Source organism: Sapajus apella, unplaced genomic scaffold, assembly GCF_009761245.1.
Source record: "Sapajus apella isolate SASKATOON/1434 unplaced genomic scaffold, GSC_monkey_1.0 scaffold10, whole genome shotgun sequence".
NCBI classification, from domain to species: Eukaryota; Metazoa; Chordata; class Mammalia; order Primates; family Cebidae; genus Sapajus; species Sapajus apella.
In genome coordinates, this window is record NW_022436950.1 from 7,766,006 (window position 1) to 7,787,376 (window position 21,371).

The 21,371-nt window shown below is 58.0% G+C and overlaps 1 protein-coding gene across 2 annotated transcripts in view; it reads right to left on the minus strand.

Moving 5' to 3' along the window:
- Positions 1-253: 253 nt before the first annotated feature.
- Positions 254-21,371, minus strand: part of DIS3L2 (DIS3 like 3'-5' exoribonuclease 2) — a 385,644-nt gene continuing 364,526 nt past the window's right edge. Inside the window, exons 15-21 of one of the 2 annotated variants that reach the window (XM_032277907.1) lie at positions 6,921-7,104; positions 6,150-6,236; positions 3,136-3,283; positions 2,640-2,770; positions 2,404-2,508; positions 1,294-1,395; positions 254-749 (exon numbers count right to left, since the gene is read on the minus strand). In XM_032277907.1, the coding sequence (XP_032133798.1) occupies positions 603-749; positions 1,294-1,395; positions 2,404-2,508; positions 2,640-2,770; positions 3,136-3,283; positions 6,150-6,236; positions 6,921-7,104 (904 nt within the window). In that variant the 3' untranslated portion in view covers positions 254-602. Of the gene's footprint in view, positions 750-1,293; positions 1,396-1,782; positions 1,872-2,403; positions 2,509-2,639; positions 2,771-3,135; positions 3,284-6,149; positions 6,237-6,920; positions 7,105-21,371 lie in introns of those variants that run through there. The other variant, XM_032277908.1, reaches the window with a different exon arrangement.

Consider the following 21,371-nt stretch of genomic DNA (forward strand, 5'->3'; position numbering starts at 1 on the left):
CACAGCCACATGCATCAGGGTGACGGGGGGGCTCTCTCAGTCCTGCATACTAATTACATTTTTAATCAGGCAGAATGAGACTCCGGCATCAGTCTGCCACGCAGCCCGCTCTGAATCATGCTGGAACTCACGGGAAGGCTCCGGGTGGTGACATCGGCTGGACAGCAAGGGGTGGAGCCTGAGCTGGGTCCCTTGTCCTGGGTGCAAGGGGCATTCCATGCCCAGGCTTCCCACAGGCACCCCACACACCAGATGGCACTTCACACTTGATTTTATTCTGTGACACTGATTTGCTGAAAACCCCCATTTCCTGGGCAGAGGAGGGCAGAAGGGCCCAGAGAAAAGGGGAGCTGGCCTCCCAGAAAGACTAGGGCCTGCTCTGCTGGGGTCACTGCTGACCAGGCCTCAGCCTTCCTTCCAGCCCCACCCTCTCCCCTGCAGTTTGTTTAAAAGTTGAGCTGCAAAAATTAAATAAAAACAAACCCCTGAGTTGTTAAAAACCAAATTAAAAGTCTCCCTCCATGTCAAGAGGTCCTATTCCTAAAGCCAGCGCGGTGGGGCCGGCAGGTGGCGCAGGCGGTGGGTGGAGCTCTGCTGGCACCTCAGTCCTCAGGCTCGCCGTCACATTCCTCATCCTTCTCAGGGCCCAGGTGGCCCAGGGTGCCTGGCTGCTTCAGAATGGCACTGTACTTGAGGGCTGTGGCCTCTGCCTGCAGGACCACCTCCACCAGGCTGAAGATGGTAATGACCTGTGCAGAATACAGCCATGAGGGCTGCCTCGGTCCCTGCAGGACCCAGGCCCCTCCCTCAGCCTCTGGAAGCCTCTGCTGGCCCATCTGTAACAGGGGCCTGCTCCAGGAGGAATGTCCTGGGTCAGGGCAGAGCTGGAGTAAGAGGCATCTTGAGCGCTCCCAAGGCTTACGAAGCACAACCTGGGAGCCCAGATCCACCTTTGGTGAAACTGGTTCCAAACAATTTCTTGGGTGTAAACTCATAGCTTTTCTCAGGTTCTCAAAAGGACCCCAGAAGGATAGCACCCCTGCATTAGAGGGACAAGCAGAGCCCCGCCTCTCTCCACTGTGGTTGTCCCCAAGGAAGGGAAGGTGGTGCCAGAAAGCAGGGCCCTCAGGAGGGGTCTACGAGAGCTGGGAGGGCCGGGGGGCCCTGAAACCCCACCCAAGAGGCTGCAGTGCTGGGGGAGCCCAGGAGACACAGATGAGGGCAGGGGACACCACAGGAGGCAGGGAGTGGCTCACCAAGACTTGGGGTGATGGGACACAGAGGGGTTCTGACCTGCCGTGTTGGCTCCTGCTCCATGTCCTCAGGCTCCCAGACCAGCGTAAGCTCCGGCTTCTTGCCCACCTTCTGGAAGTGGTGGGACCGCAGGGCTAGTGCCTGGAGTGCAAACACCAAGCCTCAGGCCTCGGCCCTGGGTGCTGCTGCCTGCCTTTCCACCTTGGAGGGCTTCACTGCTTGGAGGCGGCCCTTGGCCCTCCATCCTGGCCCACCCCTGCCTGGCTGGAAGGAGCTTCAGGGAGGCCCTGCCAGGCCACCTCTGGCTGAGGCAGCAGGTGAGAGTAACCACGGGCCAAGGGCGGGGCTTGCAGGCTCCTGGCTCCGTGTGCTAATGGGCCCAGGGCTCACTGCACTGAGGTGGGAACAGAGAACAGTGGCGGAGGAGTGCTGCGCCCCCTGCTGGTGCCATCTGTCGGTGCAGGCGGGGCTGGGCCCACTGCAGGGTGACCTAGACTTGAACTTCAGGACACAGAGCCCCAGAGGAAGACTCCGTCCTTCCTCTTCTGCCCGGCTCCAGGTTATGAACACCACATTTGCTGCGCACAATGGGCTGGACACTGCACTCCCCGGGCACTCTGGATATTAGGAAATTCAAAGCCAGGCACAGGGGCCAGGTGGTGACCTGAGGACCCCAGGGCCAGCTGCAGCCAAGCCCCTAAGGCGGCATTAGGACAGGTCCATGTCCCCTTAGAGAGAACTGTGAATCAACAGTCACCCAGCGCAGGAGCCGGGTCAGGGACAGTTCTCTCCCTTGTCTTCAGGGGACACAGTTTCCAGAGCGGCCAAGGACCATTCGCTGGCCTTTCCTTCACGTTCCTAATAAGCACAGTCCCCAAAGCCTGCACACCCTGCCGAGCTGTACTGCCCATGGAGGGGCCGCTTTCTGGTTCCTGGGTCCTTGGGGAAGGGGGCCAGGCCTGGCCCTGGGCCTGGAGCCACCATCCCAGGTGGAAGAGGTGGGCATCTCAGCAAGGCCCATCAGGTAGGCTTTGTGCTAGGGTTGGGGGAGCGAGGGGTGGAGTGGGACCCATCACAGCCTGCACCCCTCCGGGGTGGGATGGCTTGGGCTGCCCCCCCCCCGCCCCCGGGCTCTCCCAGGGCACTCACGTTGCAGTAGATGCGCTTCTGCACGCCGTAGCGCAGCACCAGCACGTCAAAGGCTTGGTTCAGGACGCCCATCACCATGGCTTCTGACTCCAGGGGGCCACTCTCCTGCAGGGACAGTGCTGCAGCCATGGCACCTCCTGGCACTGCCCTGGGCTCCTTGAAGCCTCCTGGTGAGTTGGTGCCCGGGAGGGTTGGGAGCCAGAGGGAAGTGAGGGGCACCAGGCTAGAGGGCTCACCTTGACCAGAACGGCAAAGAAGAGGCCAGTGCTGAGCTCCTGCACGCGCTTGGAGGCCATGCGGCGGTCATTGCAGTGGTCCGCCTGCTTCTGCAGGGTATCGGGGGCCAAGTCTAGTCGCTCCCTATAGCCTGGGAAGAGGGATGGGGTCATGGGTGGGGCATGGGAGCCTGGGGGCTGGGAAGTGCTAAGGCAGGGGGATGGGCTGCATAGTGCTCTGCCCCAGGCGTCAGATTAGGCCCTTAGCATCCAGGGCAGGAGAAAGCGGCCCTCCAAGGTCAGCACCCTCCTCCCAGCTGTGTCCACAGCTGGCTGTGGGGAGGACAGCACTGGCCCGTAGGAAGAGTTTCCAGGCCAGGCTGCCTGAGCTTTGGTCACCTAAAAGCAGGACCTCTGAAGTCATGGCAGAGTGGTCTTGGGCCACTGAGCACCCGCTGTGGGGGTGGGCAGCCCTAAGCTGGCCCAGGTCTGCCCGGGCCCCGATCACACCCCTCACCTAGTGCGGCAGCCAGGAGGCGGTGCACCAGGACGTCAGCAAAGCGGCGAATGGGCGAGGTGAAGTGTGTGTAGAGGGGCACGTTGAGTGCGTAGTGCCGGAACTGAGCCGGGTCCTGCAGCAGCCCGGAGCAGAAGTACAGTGCCATCTGTGGGGCGGGGCAAGGCAGGTTAGAGCCTGGTCAGCCCAGAGCTGCCTGGCCAGACCCGGAGGGCCTGCACCACCCACAGTCTCGCCATCAGCAGTGATGTGTGCACAGGGGCTGCCGGCTGCTGAGTGAAGCCAGGGAGGACCAGGGCTAGGGCCCTTGCTGCAGAAGGGGACCCAAAGGGAGGCCAGGAGGCTGGCTGGGCAGAGCCCAAGGGTGCCCATGCTCCTCTCCAGAAGACAAATGTGGCCTGCCTGGGCCTCCCAGGTGCCCTCAAGATGGCAGTACTGAGAATGGCCTGGACAGGCACTACCAGGAACCCACAGTTTCTGGTCTACCCTTCCCCAGCAGGGGGCTGGGGTTGCTACTCTGGCCCAGGAAGAAGAAGAAAAAAAGGAGGGGGAGGGGAAGGAGGATGGGGAGGGGGAGGAGGATGGGGAGTAGGAAGAGGAGGAGGAGGCAGCGGAGGTGGAGGAGGAGGGGAAGGAAGAGGCAGAGGTGGAGGAGGAGGGGTAGGGGGATGATGAAGAGGAGGATGACGAGGAGGAGGAGGAAGCCTGTGGTTTGGTTGGACCGGGGGCTGTAGACACTGTCTGCTGGAGACACATGCAGAAGCTGAGGAGCCTATGGGTCTTTGTTCAAGGAGGCCAAGTCCCTCCTCCGATCTGGCCAGAGTGGGTGGTGGGAGAGAAAGCCCAGGATGCCGTCCCCTGCTGTGTGCAACTCGAGTCTCAGGCTCTTGGCGCTTCCTCTCTAGCCCAGGCCCACCTTTGGTTGAGGCCGACCTCATCACCTCTGGCACTGATACTGCCCAGCTGAAGCCATGCTTCACCCCAGCACCTCTGTGCCCCCAGTACTCCACAGCAGCCAAGGGAGGCAGTTTCCAGCCTGTCAGCCTCGGTCCTTCTCATCCCCAACCATCTGACCCTCCTGGGACTGAGACACGGAGGTCTGAGTTCCACAGGCCCTTGTGCTGGGCAGGAGGCAGGATTGGGCAGGAGACACCCAGAGTCTCTAGGGACCAGCACACAGCCTGGCCCAGCTGGGGCCACAGCCTCTCGAGCTGCTTATCCTGCAGCCCCCGAGCTTTCAGGGCTGGGGGCCACGGCCAGTGCTGCTGCCTGGGAGCGAGTGAACCGGTTCTTCCTTGTCACGCCCAAGGTCACGCCCGTGCGTCCTGCTGGCTCCCTTGCTCCCTGGCTGCTGTGCACACTCACACCGTCCTGTGGCCTTGGCCAGACAGCCGGCTCCTGTTACTCTGTGCACACGGGCCCTGGAATCCAGGGCGCAGCTGGCGGTGACCTGCTCGGCTCCCTAACTCCGCTTCCCTTCCAGCCCCTGCTGGGCCCTGGGTTAAGTCTGGGGCAAGTCTCCGGGGGAGGTGGGCGCAGCCTCTACGCCCAGACACATTTGGGCTTTGTTCTCAGCGGTGGCGCAGTTCCCCAGATGACCTGGCTGAGAAGGGCCTCTCCTGGCTGCTGGAGGTGCTCAGGGTCAGGTGGGATGGATGGGGACCATGGCTTTCACACAGGCCCAGCAGTCCCTGGGACAGCCCTGGTGTTCTGATGCGGAAGCTCACTGGGGACCGCGTGCCCTCTCACACCATTTTGTGCTCTCTGCGGCTTCCCCGCCCTGTCCCCACCCCAGTTCCCGGGGCTGAGGAACAGGAGCACTGGAGACCTTCTGATGATTCCCTGCCATCGGATTTCCAGGGAAGGGTGCCTCCAAGCTCCCTGGAAGGCGAAGCAGGAGAATGCAGCCTTTCGGGTGCTGGCTGACTTAGAAGCGGCTCCAATCCCTGGAGCTCCAGCTTGGCTTATACCTCCTTGGAGTTGGATGGATGTGGAGGCGGGGGCATGGGAGGGGGCCCAGCGGGCAGAGCCAGAGCCAGTTCTGGGACTCAGGGGCTGCTGTGCCTTCTCTGCTAGGCCTAGAGCCACTGGAGTGTAGAAAGAGATAGCCCAGCAGGCATGGCCCAGCCCCTCTCTGCTGGGTGCCGCAGGTGCTTGGCTGGGAAGACACTTGGGACTGGGGGCATGTCAGGGCGGCCAGGCCCAAGCAGGCCCTGATGGCTTCCAACCCAGCAGAGCTTGTCCTGCTAGATTACAAGGTGAAGTGCCAGAAGATAAATCTGCTGAGGTCAGCTAAAGCCATCCATTCTTGTGAACAGACTGAATCTGCTGAGTGACAGCCCCTGAAATATGGCCTGTCTCTGTCCCTGGGCTGAGCTGGGGTCCAGAGCAGACTCATCAGTATCCACAGCTCCCACTGACCCCAGGGTCCACTGGAGTCCTGGTCCCAGGATGCTTGGGCCCTACATGGGTGAAGCTCAAGCTTAGGGGTTGTGACAGGTGTCCCAGAGCAAGCCCAGCTGTCTACCCCACAGGCTGCTGCCTCCCCGCAGGCCCAGGCCCAGGCTCACGGCCAAGTCTGTTTCTTTCCCACAATGGCCAGAGGCCGACAGCTGGTGCTGGACTCCACATGCTGAGGTGGAGGCTGCAGAGTGTTCCATGGGACAGGAAGCCCCACGGGACACTGTCTCTCCTCCAGGACCCCAGCCTGACAGGAGGTCTCAGTAGCCCTTCAGCTCTAGGGCACACTGTCCTTGAGCAAGTCCAAGCAGGAGGCAGCGGCTCAAACTCAAGAGGCTCAGGGTGCCCCTCCCAGGTGCTGCCTGGGGTTGGCCTCCCCTCCCACCCCCAGGAGTGTCCCCGCCTCTGGCAGAGGAGGAGCAGCCCCCGTCCACCCAGCCATGCCCAGAGCAGGGCAGGAACGGTGGTGGGCTGCGTTTGCACATGGAGGTCACGGGTCTGGGGCCATGTGTGCTCCCAGGGGCAGGAAGGGACAGCAGCTGGGCCCTTCTTACCTGCATGGGCCGGGAGCACATGTTGGTGAGCACCTCCTTCCGGGCCAGTGAGTACTTGTCATCTCCAAATGTTTGGGTCAGGCTTTTCTAGAAGCAAATCCCAGAAACCTGTGTGACATGTGGGGCAGCTCGGAGAGAGACTCTGGGCCCCATAGTCTGCTGAGCACCTCCTGCCCAGCTCTGGGGGGGCAGAGTTGCCTGTGGGGCTCAGCCCTGCTCAGAGGGTATGGGTGGGGAGAGGGGTCAGCTGCCTACAACCTGTGGCCTACACTGGCCTGAGATCTGTCCCTTCCATGTCTTGCTGGCTGGCCTAGACTCACTGGGCTCCAGAGCTCTGGGCTAGGGCACCTCCCTGCCCCCACCAGGGTCAGGCCTGGGTAAGAAGTCTCCCTCCACCAGGACCAGAGCCAAGGTCCTGGGCTCCTTAGCTTCACCGGAGGCAAGGAGCACCGGATTCCTACAATTCCAGCCCCCACACTGAAAGCCTCTGGGCCAAAGACCAGCCCTTTCTGGCCACAGCACCCCTGCTCTCTGCTAAGCCCCCAGGTATCTGTCTTGGCACAGTCCTGGTAAGGGGACAGGACCCATCGTCAGGGCCCCTGTGACTCAGAGGGGGCCTTTCTCCCAGGGCCTCCTTCCTCCGCTACAGGAGAGACCTGGCCGAAGGGGACGGATGCTGAGGGGAAGCAGAGGCCCTTAGACCCTGACCTTGTAGGTCTTTCTCTTCTTTCCTCCAAGCGGGGCCTCCCCTGAACCCTGCCCAGCACTCACATTGAGGGCTCCTGCGGAGCTGAAGTCCACGGGCAGCCCCATCTGGTCACAGAATTCCATCAGGTCATTGAGCATCCGTGTCTGGGGCGGGGGGTGCCGGCGCAGCAGGGCCTGCTCCGGGAAGGCGCGGTGGATCTTGTGGGCGACCGCCATGTTGGCCAAGAGCATGAACTCCTCCACGAGCCTGCAGAGGATGTGTGAGACGGGAGGGACCCTGGGATTGGGGGACAGCTGTGCAGTCTTTCTCACACTGCAGCCCGCCTGGCTCTATCACCCTTCAGGTCTCAGCTTCAGGACGACCTCCCAGCCATCTCATGTGTTCAGCCAAGTCCCTGCCTCGCCCAGCACCCCCATGGTCTCCCCTGTACCAGTCAGTCTACACTGCCTTCTCCTCTGATTGGCCAGCTCCTGTGCTGGCTCCCCCATAGAGGGGGACCCTGGAGAGCAGGGAAGCTCCTGTCTACTAAATAATTCACCACGGCAGCCCCAGAGCTCAGCAGCCCGCCTGATCCGGAGAAGATGCTGAGGAAAGATCTCTGCTGAATGACAGGACGCCTGGAATCCTCAGGCAGCCCCAACTGTAAAAGGGCACCATGCCCGCCGAGGCCATGGAAACACAGGGGCCCCGGTCCAGCCCCTGCTCAGAGGGCTCCCTGAGGTGTATGGCAGTGGTGAGTGGACCGAGGAGATCCCGAAGTCCCGGGAATGCTGGGCTCTCTTCTCCCCTTGGGACTGTGCCTTGTCAGAGGGAAGCCTCCCAATAGGGTCTCTGAGGGTGAACAGGAGAGCCTGAGGCAGCAAGAGGGAAGCCCTCATCAGGGGATGGGGAAGGACCGGGGGTGGGATGAGATCCCAGAGTCACCCTTCTAGGAGCTGCTGCTCTGGCTTCACGGCACTTGGGTGTCATTAGACTCAGCAGTCACTGTGAGCGGACATGGCTCCCAGTGAAAGGACTGAGCAGGCCAAGGTCCCAGGCTGAAGGAACAGGGACTGATAGGTGATGCGGGAGGTGAGCCAGGCAAAGGCTGGGGGGCTGGTATTACACAGCACTGAGGTCAGCACCACTGTCTCTGCCACCAAATTTGGGGCAGGAGGCCATGCACTTCTTTTTCCCACCTTTGGTGGGACAAGAGGATCACGTGAGCGCAACAGCAGGAGCCTTGCATGTCCTCATGCCTTGGTGACCAGGACCCTCTTCATGGCGAAAGCTGCTCCCCTCGGGGAGACATGGGGCTTTCGGAGCCTTGCCCAGCCTGGGGGGCACTCTGTCCTCCCTGCCTTTCCTCAGGCTTCATGCCCAGCTCCACGCTTTCCCCTGTGGTGGGAGAGGTCAGGGAGAGAGTTCCCGCAGGCCTGGCTATAGCGGGAGCCCTGCCACGAACTTCCTTTCCAGGAGATGTGGGTAGTGCTGCGGGTGACTCTCGTCATCTGGCCATGCTTGTGGAAAGAAAGCCAGCCACAGGAAGGGAGAGAGAGTGCCGACATGCAGAGCCCCTCCTCCATCCAGAGTGGGCCTACCAGGGCAGACATGTGGCTGTGCTCTGCCAGGCTGTCCTGAGAGCACATCTGCCTCCCCAGGGAGCCCGAGCTGCAGAGGAAGAAGGGCTGGGAAATGCCCCAGGAGGGCAGATGCCACCAGATAGGGCCAAGGGTAGGCCCCACCGGGGAGGAGGGAAGCCAGCCCAGCACCCTGGCCCCTCCTCTGCAGGGACTTCTTTGGGCCGGCTCGTGGCACACAGTAAGGCAGGTTACAGCTGGGGCTTGTGGCCACAAGGATCAAGCTTCAGCTGCCCCTTCTACCATACAGGACATCTAGCAGGTAAAAGGAGGAGCTTCCACATTGCCCTCTGGGTGGCAGCAACTGCCTGTAATGTGCCACGCCACCTCCCAGCCCCTCATCTGTGCTTGTGCCCATCACTTCCTGCTGAAAACCCTTGTGTTCAAGTCCTTAACACATGACAAGCCTCCCAAGTCCAAGTTTGAATCTCAGCTCCACAACATTCTTGCTGTGGGATCCTGGACAAATCACAGAGCCCTCCCCATGCTCTGTCTCAAATGCAGGACAGGCATCACAATGGCACCTGCTCAGAGCTGTCATGGACGCAGAGAAAACAGGTTTTGCACTGACAAGCCCTCTGTCCAACTCATCAAAAGCCCTCATATGCAGATGCTGCTCTCCTGTTGCCCCACCTGCCACCCATATGGCCTCAACATGCCCTGTGATTTTCATCCCTGCCATCAATCTCTGTTCCTCAATTCTTTTGAAGCCTCCTCTGAAAAGCAGGCTGCAGTCCCTGACATGAACACTGTTCTAGGCTCACCTGTATCACTGTCTGGTGCCATTAGACTGTTTTCATTTGGATTTCATAATAAGACATTGTGAACCCAAGAATCATCAAAATCGCTGCTCGAAAAATATCTGATACTGGTCAGGCCATCAGCACCAAAATGCTTCAGATGCACACAATCACGCATACTTTTGCTCTCACTCCACGAAGATTACCATGTGCCAGGCACGGTTCTGGACTTTCTCCCCATGCAGTCGGACAATCCCCCTGGGCGGGAGCACCCGGCTGTTCACTGGCATCCCCTTCTCCCTCCAGCCCAGCGGCAGCCTTCAGGAAAGAGGGACACCTGTAGCCTCAGGGCCAATCCTGGGTTGCATTTTGCAAAGTGGCCAGCAGGGGGCAGCATGGCCCCACAGCGGGTTGCACTGAGGCTGAAAGCTAAGGAGGCCACCAGGCAGGCAGGGTGAAGGAGCAGGGCTGTGCTGGGCCACCCTGGGGTCTCCCTATGCCCATGCCCCACCCTGCGGGTTTAGGAACTCAATGTCTGGGGGCCTCTGGGGCTGAGCCAGGCTCCTGCTCTCACTTCCTGTAGGGGCTCTCCACATCCCCTCTTGTGGTCTTCAATGAACACGAGGACAAGGACAGGAGGGAGGGGACAGGGAGAGGGCAGGGCTGTTGGGGAAGCCTCTGCCATGACCACAGACCTCAGGCAAGCTGCTTCCCTGGCAACTCCGCTACCTGTCCTCCCTGGACCCAGCACAGTCCCAGGAGTCACCCCCGCCCTCCACAGAGAACAAGTGCACTCTTGCTGACCTTGCACGTGAAGCCTGCTGAGGCTTTGGAGGAGATGCCCACCTTGCCAGGGCCGTGGCTGAGTCTCTGCTTCCCTTGTGCTCTGGGCCCCTCCCTCCCTTCCTCCCTCTTGAGGCTGGGGATCGGGACAGTGCCTGTGGAGCTCTGGCCCAGCCAGTTGGGCCACATCAAGCATGGACCCAGACAAAGGTCAAGGGCATTGAGTAGGGAGCTGACACTGCAGGGAGTCCGCTTCCCGGGCGCAGCCTTGGCCATGATGTTTGAGGACAGCTGCAGGGGCGTTTCCTGCCCTCAAGTCCTTCTGATAGCAGATGGGAGTGGAGAGAACAGATAGGCTCTGAGCAGGAGTGAGCAAAGATGGGACTGGCCTCTGGCTCTGGTGGTAGCACCCTGGGGTCGCTAGAAGGTGGGTCCTCAGTGGAGTTTGGGGACAGGAAGGTGTGGGCCAAGCCCAGCTGCCAGCAGCCAGAGTTGCACTGAGTTCAGGATTCACCATTGCAAATGGGGCCCCAAACCACGGGTTGGAGAACTGAGCTGGACAACGCGGGGCGGGTTGGGTAGGCTAGGTGGGAGTCAGGGCTCTCATCTGGGGCCAGCACAGGGACCCCAGGCTCCAGTGTCCCCCACCCTGTCAATTCCCTAGTTGGCCAGCAGGTGGCGCCTGGCCTCTTCCTCCTGGAGGTCCTGGGATGGCGCAGCTCCAGCTTAGAACCCAGGGGCTCCGTCCTTCTGGAACCCAGGGCCAGAGAGGGAGGCTGAAACAGCGACATGGTCAGCAAGGCCCTCTCCCCCGACCTCCTCCCTCCCTCTCCTGGGGAGCAGTGCTAGGTGCACAGCCAGGGCAGCCAAATCTCTGAAATGCCTAAAGCTGTCCTGGGTGTTCAGGCCATGCCCCTCCACACTCTGGGCCACTAGAGCCCCAAAGGGGGCAGAGTGGGCACTGGAGCTGCTGGATGGGAGGGCACCCTGCCCCTGCCTCGGCCTCAGACATTGCTGCCCTGATATAGGCACCAGCCCTAGTGTCACCCGACTCCTACCAGCGCCAGCAAGGCACAGGCATGAGATCACTGGGCCCTGCTGGGGACGGGGCACTGGAGCTCAGGGACTGCCTCACAACTGCTCTTGGAGGGGCTGCGAATGGGTGCCAGCCAGCATTACCTTCCAGAACAGCCAGCCAAGGCCTCAGAGATGGGGCCTTGGTCCCAGGCCGGGCATTGGCCAAGCCTCTGGAGCCTGTGCCACCAGGACCCCACGACTCTGGAGGTCTGGGGTGGGGTCGTGCTGTGACAGTGGCTACAGGGCTAGGACCCCAGCTTCTTGGCACTCACTCCCAGTACCCCTCTTCCCTGGGTCTGGGCCTCCCCGGGGCAAGAGCAGAAAGGAAGGGCAGGTGTGAGGCTCAATGAGCCCCTCACACGCTGTGGCATACAGCAGGGAAAGGCCACCAGCCCCCTGCACACAGTACACACTCCTCACAGCAAGAGTAACACTGGGGTAGACAGAGGTTTCCACAGTGCACAAATGTCCCTCTAAAGAAAGAGCATCAACATCAACATACATGAAATGTGGGCTCTTCATGCATTTACGACAAGGTGTCCTTAGCCCCGAAGGTGTCTGCAAGCATCAGGAGTGTGCAAGCCACTGGGTGCCGCATTCCTGCTGGCTCAGGTGGGACCTGTTTCTGTTGCCTCTTAAAGGATGATGTGGGTAAAGGCAGCTCTCACACTGGCAGGGCTCAGAAGTAATGAGATGAGAAAGGGGTAAAGCCATCTGCATTTCAGAGGAAGCCTGTCTTCCCTGACCATCGAGGAACCAGATCTAAGTGTTTCTCTGCTCAACTGAAAGGCTGGGGCTGGGTTTTGCCAGTCAGGGATCCAGGGTGTCTGTGGCCAGGAAGGTCCTGCCTGGCAGGTGGTAGGGGTGGGGGTGTCCTTCACCTCTCCTGGCCCTGCCATCAGGAGAGGAAAAGAGACGAGGGGCTTCTCAGTGGCTTGCATGGAATGCCAGCCCTACCGCTCGCTGTGTGATTTCAAATTTCCTAACCTCATGGAATCTCAATTTGTTCCCCTGTAAAACAGGGAAGCAATGTACAAGTGCCTGGCTTGAATAAATAAGACCTTATTATTATACATCCTATGATGTGACTGGCCTGGGTGCCCCAACTCTAGGACTTGGACAAAAAAACACAGCAAAAACAACACTTCTAGAAGTTTCTTCTGCCCCCCCAACCCCACCACAAAGCCACCCTCTGGCAAGGAGGCCATGTCTCCAAAAGTGTCCCATTTCAGATCCATGCACCTGCTAAAGTGCTGAGAAACTCACCCACCCCTTCCTCCATCGGACGCTCAGAGAGTGGCTTTGGAAATGAGTGGATGTCGGGGTGGAGGGGCAGGGCCGGTGCCCAACGCTGAAAATGCATCCATTTTCAATGGCCAAAGCCAAATGTGGGACAGAAACAGCCTCTTCTGCCCTCAGCTACTAGGGCCCTTGTCACACTGTAGGAGGCTCCTGCTAATGGAATGAGACCACTCACAGAGCTTGTTCAATTAGCTCTTGCTGAAAACTGCTAACGTGGCTTTGATAAGAATTGCTCCCAGCCAGTTTCAGCCTCATTTCTTCTGCAGACCAAATTTTCCACACTTGGGCACATGCTCCCTGTAAGCTCCGGTGCCCTGGGCTCTGCCGAGGCCGTGAAGGCAGCTGCTGGGCCTGTCTCGGAAGCTGAGAGCCCGAGCATGGCCCCTTCTCCATGGCTGGGCAGCCCATGGGGCGCAGGTGGCGGCGCCTTCACGTGGGACCTGCTGTGTTCCCAGCGGCCAGAAGTTGAGTGTAGTGTGGAAACCGCAGGGCCTGCGAGGCAGGGGTCGGATGCTGCTGGGGAGGGAAAGTGGAAAAGATCTTGGTGGCAGCTCTGTCCTGGGCCAGGCTGGGTAGGGCTGGGGCCTGGGAGGGGAATGTGGAGGCCTGCAGAGAGGGAGCCGCAGGCAGAGTTCCTGGCCTGGGTGGGGTGGGGGTCCGGACGAAGTGCAGCTGCCTGACTGATGAACCCCCACCCACCGCTGGCCGTGCACCCTGCTGCCAGTCTCCAGCAGAGGGTGCTGTGGCCACTGGGTGGCCCACCAGTCACAGCTCGGGCCTCTTGCTGACCCCTCTCCTCCTGTGCACTCTGCAACCTCCTGAATGCATTGGACGTTCTCATGAAACCACAGGGAAATGAATGGGGCCCAGTTCACAGGCATGGAAAAGCCCAGAGGAGAAGGCCTCCGGAGCCAGACATCACAGGCCTGTGGGGGAGGCCAGAGCCAGGTTTCCTAGGCTGGGAGGCTCAGTCCACGGCAGGGCCTTTCTATAGGGGAGCGGGCGGGGCCCCGCTGCAGACAGGCACATTCAGCTGCTGTATTTCCAGCTCAGAAGAAAGGAAATCCCCAGAGGCCAGGCAGCCACATTTGGGCCCTCAGGCCTTGCCAAAGGGAGGCTCAGTGGCTATGGTGGGGAGCAAGAAGGGGGCTGGCTTGGAACTGGGGCTGGGCTGACAGTGCAGAAGGCTCTTTTCAGGGTAAAGCCAGCCGAGAAGCCTCGTTCCCTCCCCAAGTTCAGGCTCCGCTCCCGGAGGTAGGGGCAGGCCTGCAGGCTGGCAGTGGCCCAGCCCCCGAGCAGAACCAGGTGCCAGGCTGCGCTGTGTGGCCTTACAGAGCGTTGTCATTAGGGCTTGCTGGTTGCTTTATGGTGCTGACACATAAGCCTCTCTCCAGTGACAGCCCCTGCCAAACAGGAACTGGAAACGAGGTCCCCAGGAAGGGTGGCATGGGCACACAGAACCCTGGCCACCTGGGGGAGTCCCCACAGTGCCCCTAACAACTTTGTTTGCTGCTCTGCTGGCTCCCAGCCAGGGGTCCCTTTCAAGCCCCTGCAGTGGAAGCTGGCTCTGTAGGCTTGGAGCCAGAACAGAGCTCAGTGGGGGCCAGCTGGGCCATCACAGACTTCAGGAGGCAACTACTTAGGTTTTACAATTAGGCTTTGGGCACTTGGGTGTTTAAGGAAGAAGGGTGTTCTGGAACGCACAGGTCTTTCTTTCTCTCCCTCTCTCTCTTTCCTGCACGTACACATGCTCTCACACACAGACGTTACCAAGGCAGCCACAAAAATGAGAGATGAGCCTGGTCTTCCTGGGACCTCGAGTAGCTTTGCTGCTGCAAGTTTGAACCTGTGTGCCCACATCTGAAAACTGCGCCTGCCCCCACAGCTGCTAGGTCAGATCCTGCAGCAGGGCCACCACCCCAGCCCCACAGCCACTAAAGTCTGCAGGGAAACAAGAGCGCAGCTGTGGTCTCTTCAATTCCTCATCCACTCCTCACTGTCCCCCCACACCCAGTGTACAGGGAGGGGATTGTTGGTCCTGAGGTGACAGAGGGAGGTGGTGTCTCTGGGAGGCCACAGAAGTGACCACAGAGGTCCCATCCACGGTGTAGCAGGGCTGGATCTGGAGACTGCCAGGCACTTCGCTACTCTTAGTCCACCTAAGTCTCAGAAGTGAGAGTTCTCATGTCTGGCAGGAGCACAGGGAGCTCAGGGAGCTTGCAGGACTTGCCCAAGCTCCCAGACCCAGGGTCCCTGACATCCCGTCCAGTGCTTTGTCCTCAGGTGACCCTGCGTCGCTTGCTCTGAACCCTCTAAGGAGGGGGGAGCAGCAGGATTTCTTACTGGCACCTGCCAAGGGCTCTGCTGACAGTGGGAACTCAACACAGAGCTCGCCCTGGGAGCACACGGCTGCCTAGGGGCTGGGCACCCCAGTGGTCAGCTGTGTCACTATCATCATCCTGCTCCTGACTGCCAAGAGCGCCTCCTCCCCTCTGCCAGGGTCACAGCAGCCGCAGAGCCCAGGGTCACCCATTTGAACCTGGCTCTCCATCTGCCCAGCCACCTCCCAGGGACAGAGCCTTTATTCCAGCCTGCTCTAGGCCTAAGGCCGGTCACAGGCACAGGCAAACAGAAATGGCCCCCTGCAGCCACTGCCTGGCTGGGCTGGGAAACTGTCCCTGCCTTGGAAGCCTTGTTTCCAGGTCCCCGCTTTGCCTCTGCCTCTCCCCGACTGCGGTTGGATGAGGAGGACAGCAGCAGCACTGAGGCCCACAGCACCTCCCTGGCACGGCTGCCTCCTCATGGCTGCCTCGGGCTGGGCCCTTTCCTGTCTGAGTTGCCCAGGGCTGAGCACGGATGCTTTTCCTGCTCTTGGTTTCCCCATCACTGCTAAAGGCACCGTGTGTGGCCTCTCCTTTGCTAAGGCTCCTCCCACCCCCTACGGAGATGAGCTGGGCCCTGGGTCAGGAGGGCAGGGCAGAGTGGGTCATGGGTCACAGCAGCGGTGAGATGGGGAAGGCCCCTGCCCCTCAGATGCCTTGGCCCACGTGACAGCATGGCCCCTCGGTGCTGGGCCTCATGCAAGCCTCTTTCTAGACTGTTCCAGAAGGGAGTTTTCTCGCTCTGAGCTGGGCAATGAATCTACAATGTTTTCTCTGTTGAGCTCTGAACAGTCAGAGAAACCTCAAGAGGTCACCAGGTCAGTCCCTCACCAAGGCCTGACTATGGCCCAGGGTTCTTAGCTGCTAGTGCTCTGAGGGTCCTTGGCCGTCACATTCCCTGGCCCCCACAATTTTGCTGGCCTGTTCCTGGCCTCAGCCCTGCTTCCTTACCAGCCACAAGGAGATCAATGCCTCTGTCCCCCAGGGATCCCTTGGGGCCTCCTCATGGGTGACAGGCTCCCAGACTCTTAGGCCACGCGGGATTTCCACGCTGCCCCCTCTGCTCCCACACCCAAGCCCACCTTCTCCACTCAGCTCCCGTTGGGGCTGTACAGACTCAGCTCAGGCATCCCTCTCTCCCTGGCTCCATGGTCCTGTAGGCTGATTCTAAACCAAAGCTCATCTGTGAATCCAGACTTTCTTTCTCTGGAGGCTAGTTTTCCTCTGCAGACCATAGGCCATGGGGCAGGAAGGTGGGAAACACCTGGCCTTGCCCATCTAGGTATTCCAGAGTTAAGCAGCACATAGAGGAGCTGGTAAAATGTTTGTGGGAACAAATGAGGCATTTCAGAGACATAATTTGCTTGTTTGCACCACAGAAAACACTGAGTGCCAAACAAGACTGATTTTGGGGGGTGAAAGCACAGCCCCCCAGTAATTAAGGACTAGGGGTTGCAGTTATGGTGCCTGCAACTTCCCTTCAGCTTATCACTGTTGAAGCAGAGGTGTATGAACTTGGCAGGCGGAACCCAAGACAGCTTCTGCTGGCCTAATGGGACACGCTACATTTGCCTTAATACATTCTTACTGCCCGTAGATGGTTATCACTTCAATCCAACACAGGTGACAGGTGGCAATGTGACTGGGCCTCATTTGTTGGTTACATGATCAATGAATCCTCTCCTGCAAGGGCTGCCTGCCTCAGTATAAACATGAAATGCAGAAGATTAAAGGAAAACCCCTCTGGTCTTGGGTTTTTCCACTGAACTAATGCTCATCTTATCACCCCCTGGAACACAGTGTGTTGAGTCTGGCAGAGCTCTGCATTCATTCTGTGACTTTAAAAATATTGACATACAGTTTTATAACCTAGGTTCAGAGTCATTTAAATGAATGTGTCCCCCGCCCCCCAGAACACTCTGGGCTTCCCTGACATCTTCATAGGCCCGTCCCACGTGGCACTGGGGCCCAGCTCTGCCCTCTCTGCCTTGCCCATACGAAGGGGTAGGGTGGAGTGGTGGGGTGGGGAAAACCATAGGATTGCTGGGTTTCACCCCCACCCCTACCCAAAGTCAACCAAAGACTCCCGAGAGCTCTCACACAGCCTGCGTGATGACTTCAGTCCCACGCCACTCTCATTCTACCTGAGAACCAAGACCAGAACAATCTGAATTAGGCCCTGAGTTCTTCCAGGCCAGCCGGGTCAATGGTAAGTCAGACGGCAAGGCCAGACCATGCCAAAGCCACACCTGAGAGTTCTGCTTCCCCTGAGCTACCACTCTGCAGGCCAAGCCCATCTTGTAGGGCAGCCTGGGGCACAGAGGACAGCCCTATTTAGCCAGGGCTAAATTTACAGAAGCACGAAGAAAGCTCTCCTGGTACCTGGGATGCTGACCAGCAACGGCCTTCTGGGAGCTTCTTCGCAGGCAAGTCAGGCTAAACCCAGGCAGCCATGTTGGCCTGGGAGGACCTGCAAATTCCTTGCAGGCCTCCCCTGGGTGAGAACTGTTCTTCCTGGCAGAGGCTGCGGTACCCAGAGCTCTCTGTGTCGGTCCAGTTGCCTCTACCTGGGAGAAGACATTGTTCAACACCCCCAGAGGGCCCTGTGTGGTCTGCTGGGCTGTGTAGCCACCGAGACAGTCAGTAACTGTGCTCTCTAGTTAACGGTGCTTATGCCTGTCCATTTACCAGTAAATCTTTGTGATGCTCAAGCCCAGTTCCTCGTGTGCCATGTTTGGCTTCTGTGGAAGTACAGTCAAATGGCCATCTGCAACACAAGAAAGAACTGGCCACTAGTTTCACCAGGACATGCTTACATGTAGCATGCAGTCCAGGGTGTGTCCACTGCATGCCAACCACACAGACACTGGGTGCTCCTTACTCAATACTATCTGCCCAGGAATGGCCCAGCCAGCCATGTAGGAGCAGACCATACCTCCCTGATGGGTGCAGAGCCAGCGGTGCTAAGACTCTGGGAGTGGCAGTTCTGAGAAAGGAGTGGCCATGGCCGCTGCACTCAAGGAGCATGACAGGAAGACCCCCTGCCCTGTGTTATATTTGGAATGCTCCTGAAGTTTCAGGGAGAGATGGTGGAGAGGTAGTGGGAAGGAGAGTCATTCTCCTTCTACCCATATCTTTAGAGATTCCCCCTCATTCCAACACGCGTGACAAGAGGGAACACAGAGGCTTGGTGAGGCGGCTCTCCGCTCTGCTCAGTTCTCCAGGCTTGACCAGGCCTCTTCCCTCTGGCTACTGCCCCTTGACGCCACGCTGTCACCTGCTCACTTGCCTCCCCTTGGGTGGGTTGGGGCCTACGGGGTCCCACACTGACACTCCAACCAAGAGAAGCAGAGGGCGACAGTACCCAGCACCCTGCTGCACTGGCCTTCCCATGCGGGGTGTACATGACACTGAGAGCCACTCCCTGCATCCTTTGCTCACCTCCCTGCTGGCCTTTGTCACCCCGCTTGCACATGCTGCGTTACACACCCGTCTTCCGTGGGCTGTGGGCTTCCAGGGAAGGAACTGGGCCTTTCGCATCCTTGTGCTTAGTGCAGTACCCGGCATTAGTAGGTGTCCAATAATGTTTGCTGGACAAGCAAACAAATGATGTTTACAACTGGGCCAGAAAACACTTGGCAAAACTGGTCCTCCAACCCATGAGGGATGTGGGAAGACTTCTCAGGGCCCTTCTTTGAACTCGGAGGGATTTCCTAGGGGTCTTTTTCTAAGTTTGATGGTGGGAAAGGACCCAACTCGTGCAGAACACAATTCTGAATATAAGGGCTTCCTGAAGATTCCCCCAGCTTGATTGAACCCAGCTTCATGGGTGCTCTGACCAGCACTGGCCTCTGGCCTCTGTGGAGGCCTGGCCTTGCAGGAGTGTGTTCTCCATTGTGGATCGGCAGCTTCACTTTATAACAGAGCCCAGAGGGCAGAAGCAACTTGCCAGTATTCTTGTCTTGCTAAAGTCAGGGGGAAAGGCAGGGCACCGTCAACCACGCACAACCTGGATAACCTTAGGCAGGCAACTTAACCTCTCTAACTTCTTCTATCTACCTCACAGGGTTATTCTAGTGAGGATTAAATGAGATAAACTTTATCTTATTTAACATTATAAGCTCTGACACATTATTAACTATCCATACATATTAATTATTAGTGTTACTATGAAAACCTTCTGCACTGAATTAAGGTGACAAAAAATAGAAGAGGTATAATTAAAAAACAGAAGAGGCCAGGAGTGGTGGCTTGCCTGTAATGGGACTTTGGGAGGCTGAGGTGGGCAGATCACTTGAGGCCAGGAGTTCGAGACCAGCCTGGCCAACATAGTGAAACCCGATTTCTAAAAATACAGAATTAGCTGGGTGTTGTGGAGGGCATCTGTAATCACAAGCTACTTAGGAGGCTGAGGCATGAGAATTGCTTGAACCTGGGAAGCAGAGATTGCAGTGAGCAGAGATCGGGCCACAGTACTCCAGCCTGGGTGACAGAGTGAGACTCTGCCTACCTTCCATCTCCCCACTCTGCCAAAATAGAGGAATGTTAGGAACAGAGAACATGAGAGGAAAGAAGAGCAAATACCGCATGCTCCCAGGAGATATCTGTCCAGCATCTGCTGAGCACCTCTGTGTTCTCGACACTGTGCAGGGGCTGGGATGAAGTGACTGTCCTTGCTCTTGGGCACAGGGAATCAGATCAACACACACTCACTCCCCTACCCCTAACTCCTGTCCAAATTGTATCAGCATAAAAAAGTGGCTTGTTTCCTCAGCATTTGCTGCCTGGGCGAGGGAAGCCTTTTACACACATTCTCCACGCTCTACCTACAAATATTTCCTTTCCATTGCAAGGAGTGTTCATGGGTCACGAAGCCAAGGGTAATAACCTGCCTCCCAGAGCACACAGTAAGGTACTGATGGTTCTGAGACTAATGGTGCCTTTAAGGATGGGAGAGTTAAGTTCGATGACACTAACAGCTGGGAAATTCACTACAACAAAAGCCCAGAGGAATGGAAAGTTCCTTCCTCTTCAGAACGGTACAATGAAAAATCACAACAATGGTTTCCTAGATTTATTGCACAAAAGATAGTGACCACCTAACTGCTCTTTTATCTACACCAAAGACTAATGAGAGGAAACAGATTTTGATTAAACTGGAGGGCTGTTAAACTAAAGAATAATTCAATCATTTCATTTTAATATGCACAACATCGTGCTTACCTAACAGTTAATCACCTTTGAAACAAGGAGCAGAAGCAGGAAACAGGCAGAAACAGGGCCCGTGGGCAGCCAACGCAGATGCACGCGGGACGGGAACGCAAGTGTGCCTCCTGGGAAGTGCCTCCTTCGCACCTCACTCAGAGCCTTTCCTCCCATTGAACAGAATCCCAAAGGCTTGCCTCGGCTTCCTCACAGATTCCACACCCCCTACAAGGCCTCATGCTTGGAGTGGCCGGAGGGAGTGCTACAGGCTTCTCTGGAAAGCCACAGAGAAGTGACAACTGGCCCTGACTGTAAAGGCAGAGACACAGACAGGGGCAGGGCCCCAGTGAAATCAGTGAAAATACACGGCATTGTGGGGACATCTAGTGTGGAAGCGAATGGCACTGCAGAGTGCAGCAGGCCCCATTAAAGAGCGGGACATAAACCTAAGGAACAAGGTGTTGGTGCCTGGAAGAATAAATCTTCTCTGTAGAATGATTCCTTCCTTCTTATTCTAGGTAGCACAAACATTAACAGACTTACAGAACAACAAGGGCTGTGCTGGAAGCTGATGAGCCGCTGCCCGGAGGAGGAGGCTACTGTGAGGCCACAGTGGTGTGCCAGGGCTCTGGGATACACAGCAATGCCAGGGCACTCAGAGAAGGGAGCTGCTGAGAGCGGGTTCCCCGATCCCAGGAGATGAGCCACGTCCTCTGCCACCCATTCATCACAGTCCACTCTCCAATTTGCTAACTACCCACCACTGGTATCCCAGGCTTGGAGGGTGGGCCCTGGGTCTCACCTAGCTTTGGGACAGGTGTGGGTCACATGGGGTCAGCTTGGGGGTTGCCCAAAGTCAGTGGAATGATCTAAGCTGTTCATCTCAGCCAGGCCTTGCTGCGTTGGGCTTTCAGAGCAGCTGCGGAAGTCAGTCAGTTCCTCTTGTTTAACTCAGTGGGCATGAGCTGGGCGCTTGCTCTGAGTCACTCTATGAAATCTTTTCCCAGCTGTGTTCTGGCCATCAGAGAAGCATCCGCAGAACAGACAGCAAACATGTTCAATTCTTCTTCAATATGTGAGGCAGCTACTAGGTGATTTATAGCCATCGATAGCCTCTGTCTGTCATCAAGCACAGCAATTCCTTCGGGCTCTAGAGGCTTCCTGCCCAACCATCAAGAAAAAGCCACAGTGCCCCAGAGAGCTGGGAGTGGCAGTGAAGATAGATCAGAAACACTTCTGCACAGACAGCACGGCCAAAAGCAAAGAGAGCCAAGCACATTCTGGTTACCTGCCAGGCAGCTGCAGGAGGTGACAGCCACGGGCACCTTTCTTCAGGCTCAGACCCAACATGCAATCCTATGACCTGTTTCTTTTATGGGCTAACCTCCTTGAGGGTGTATCTGAGG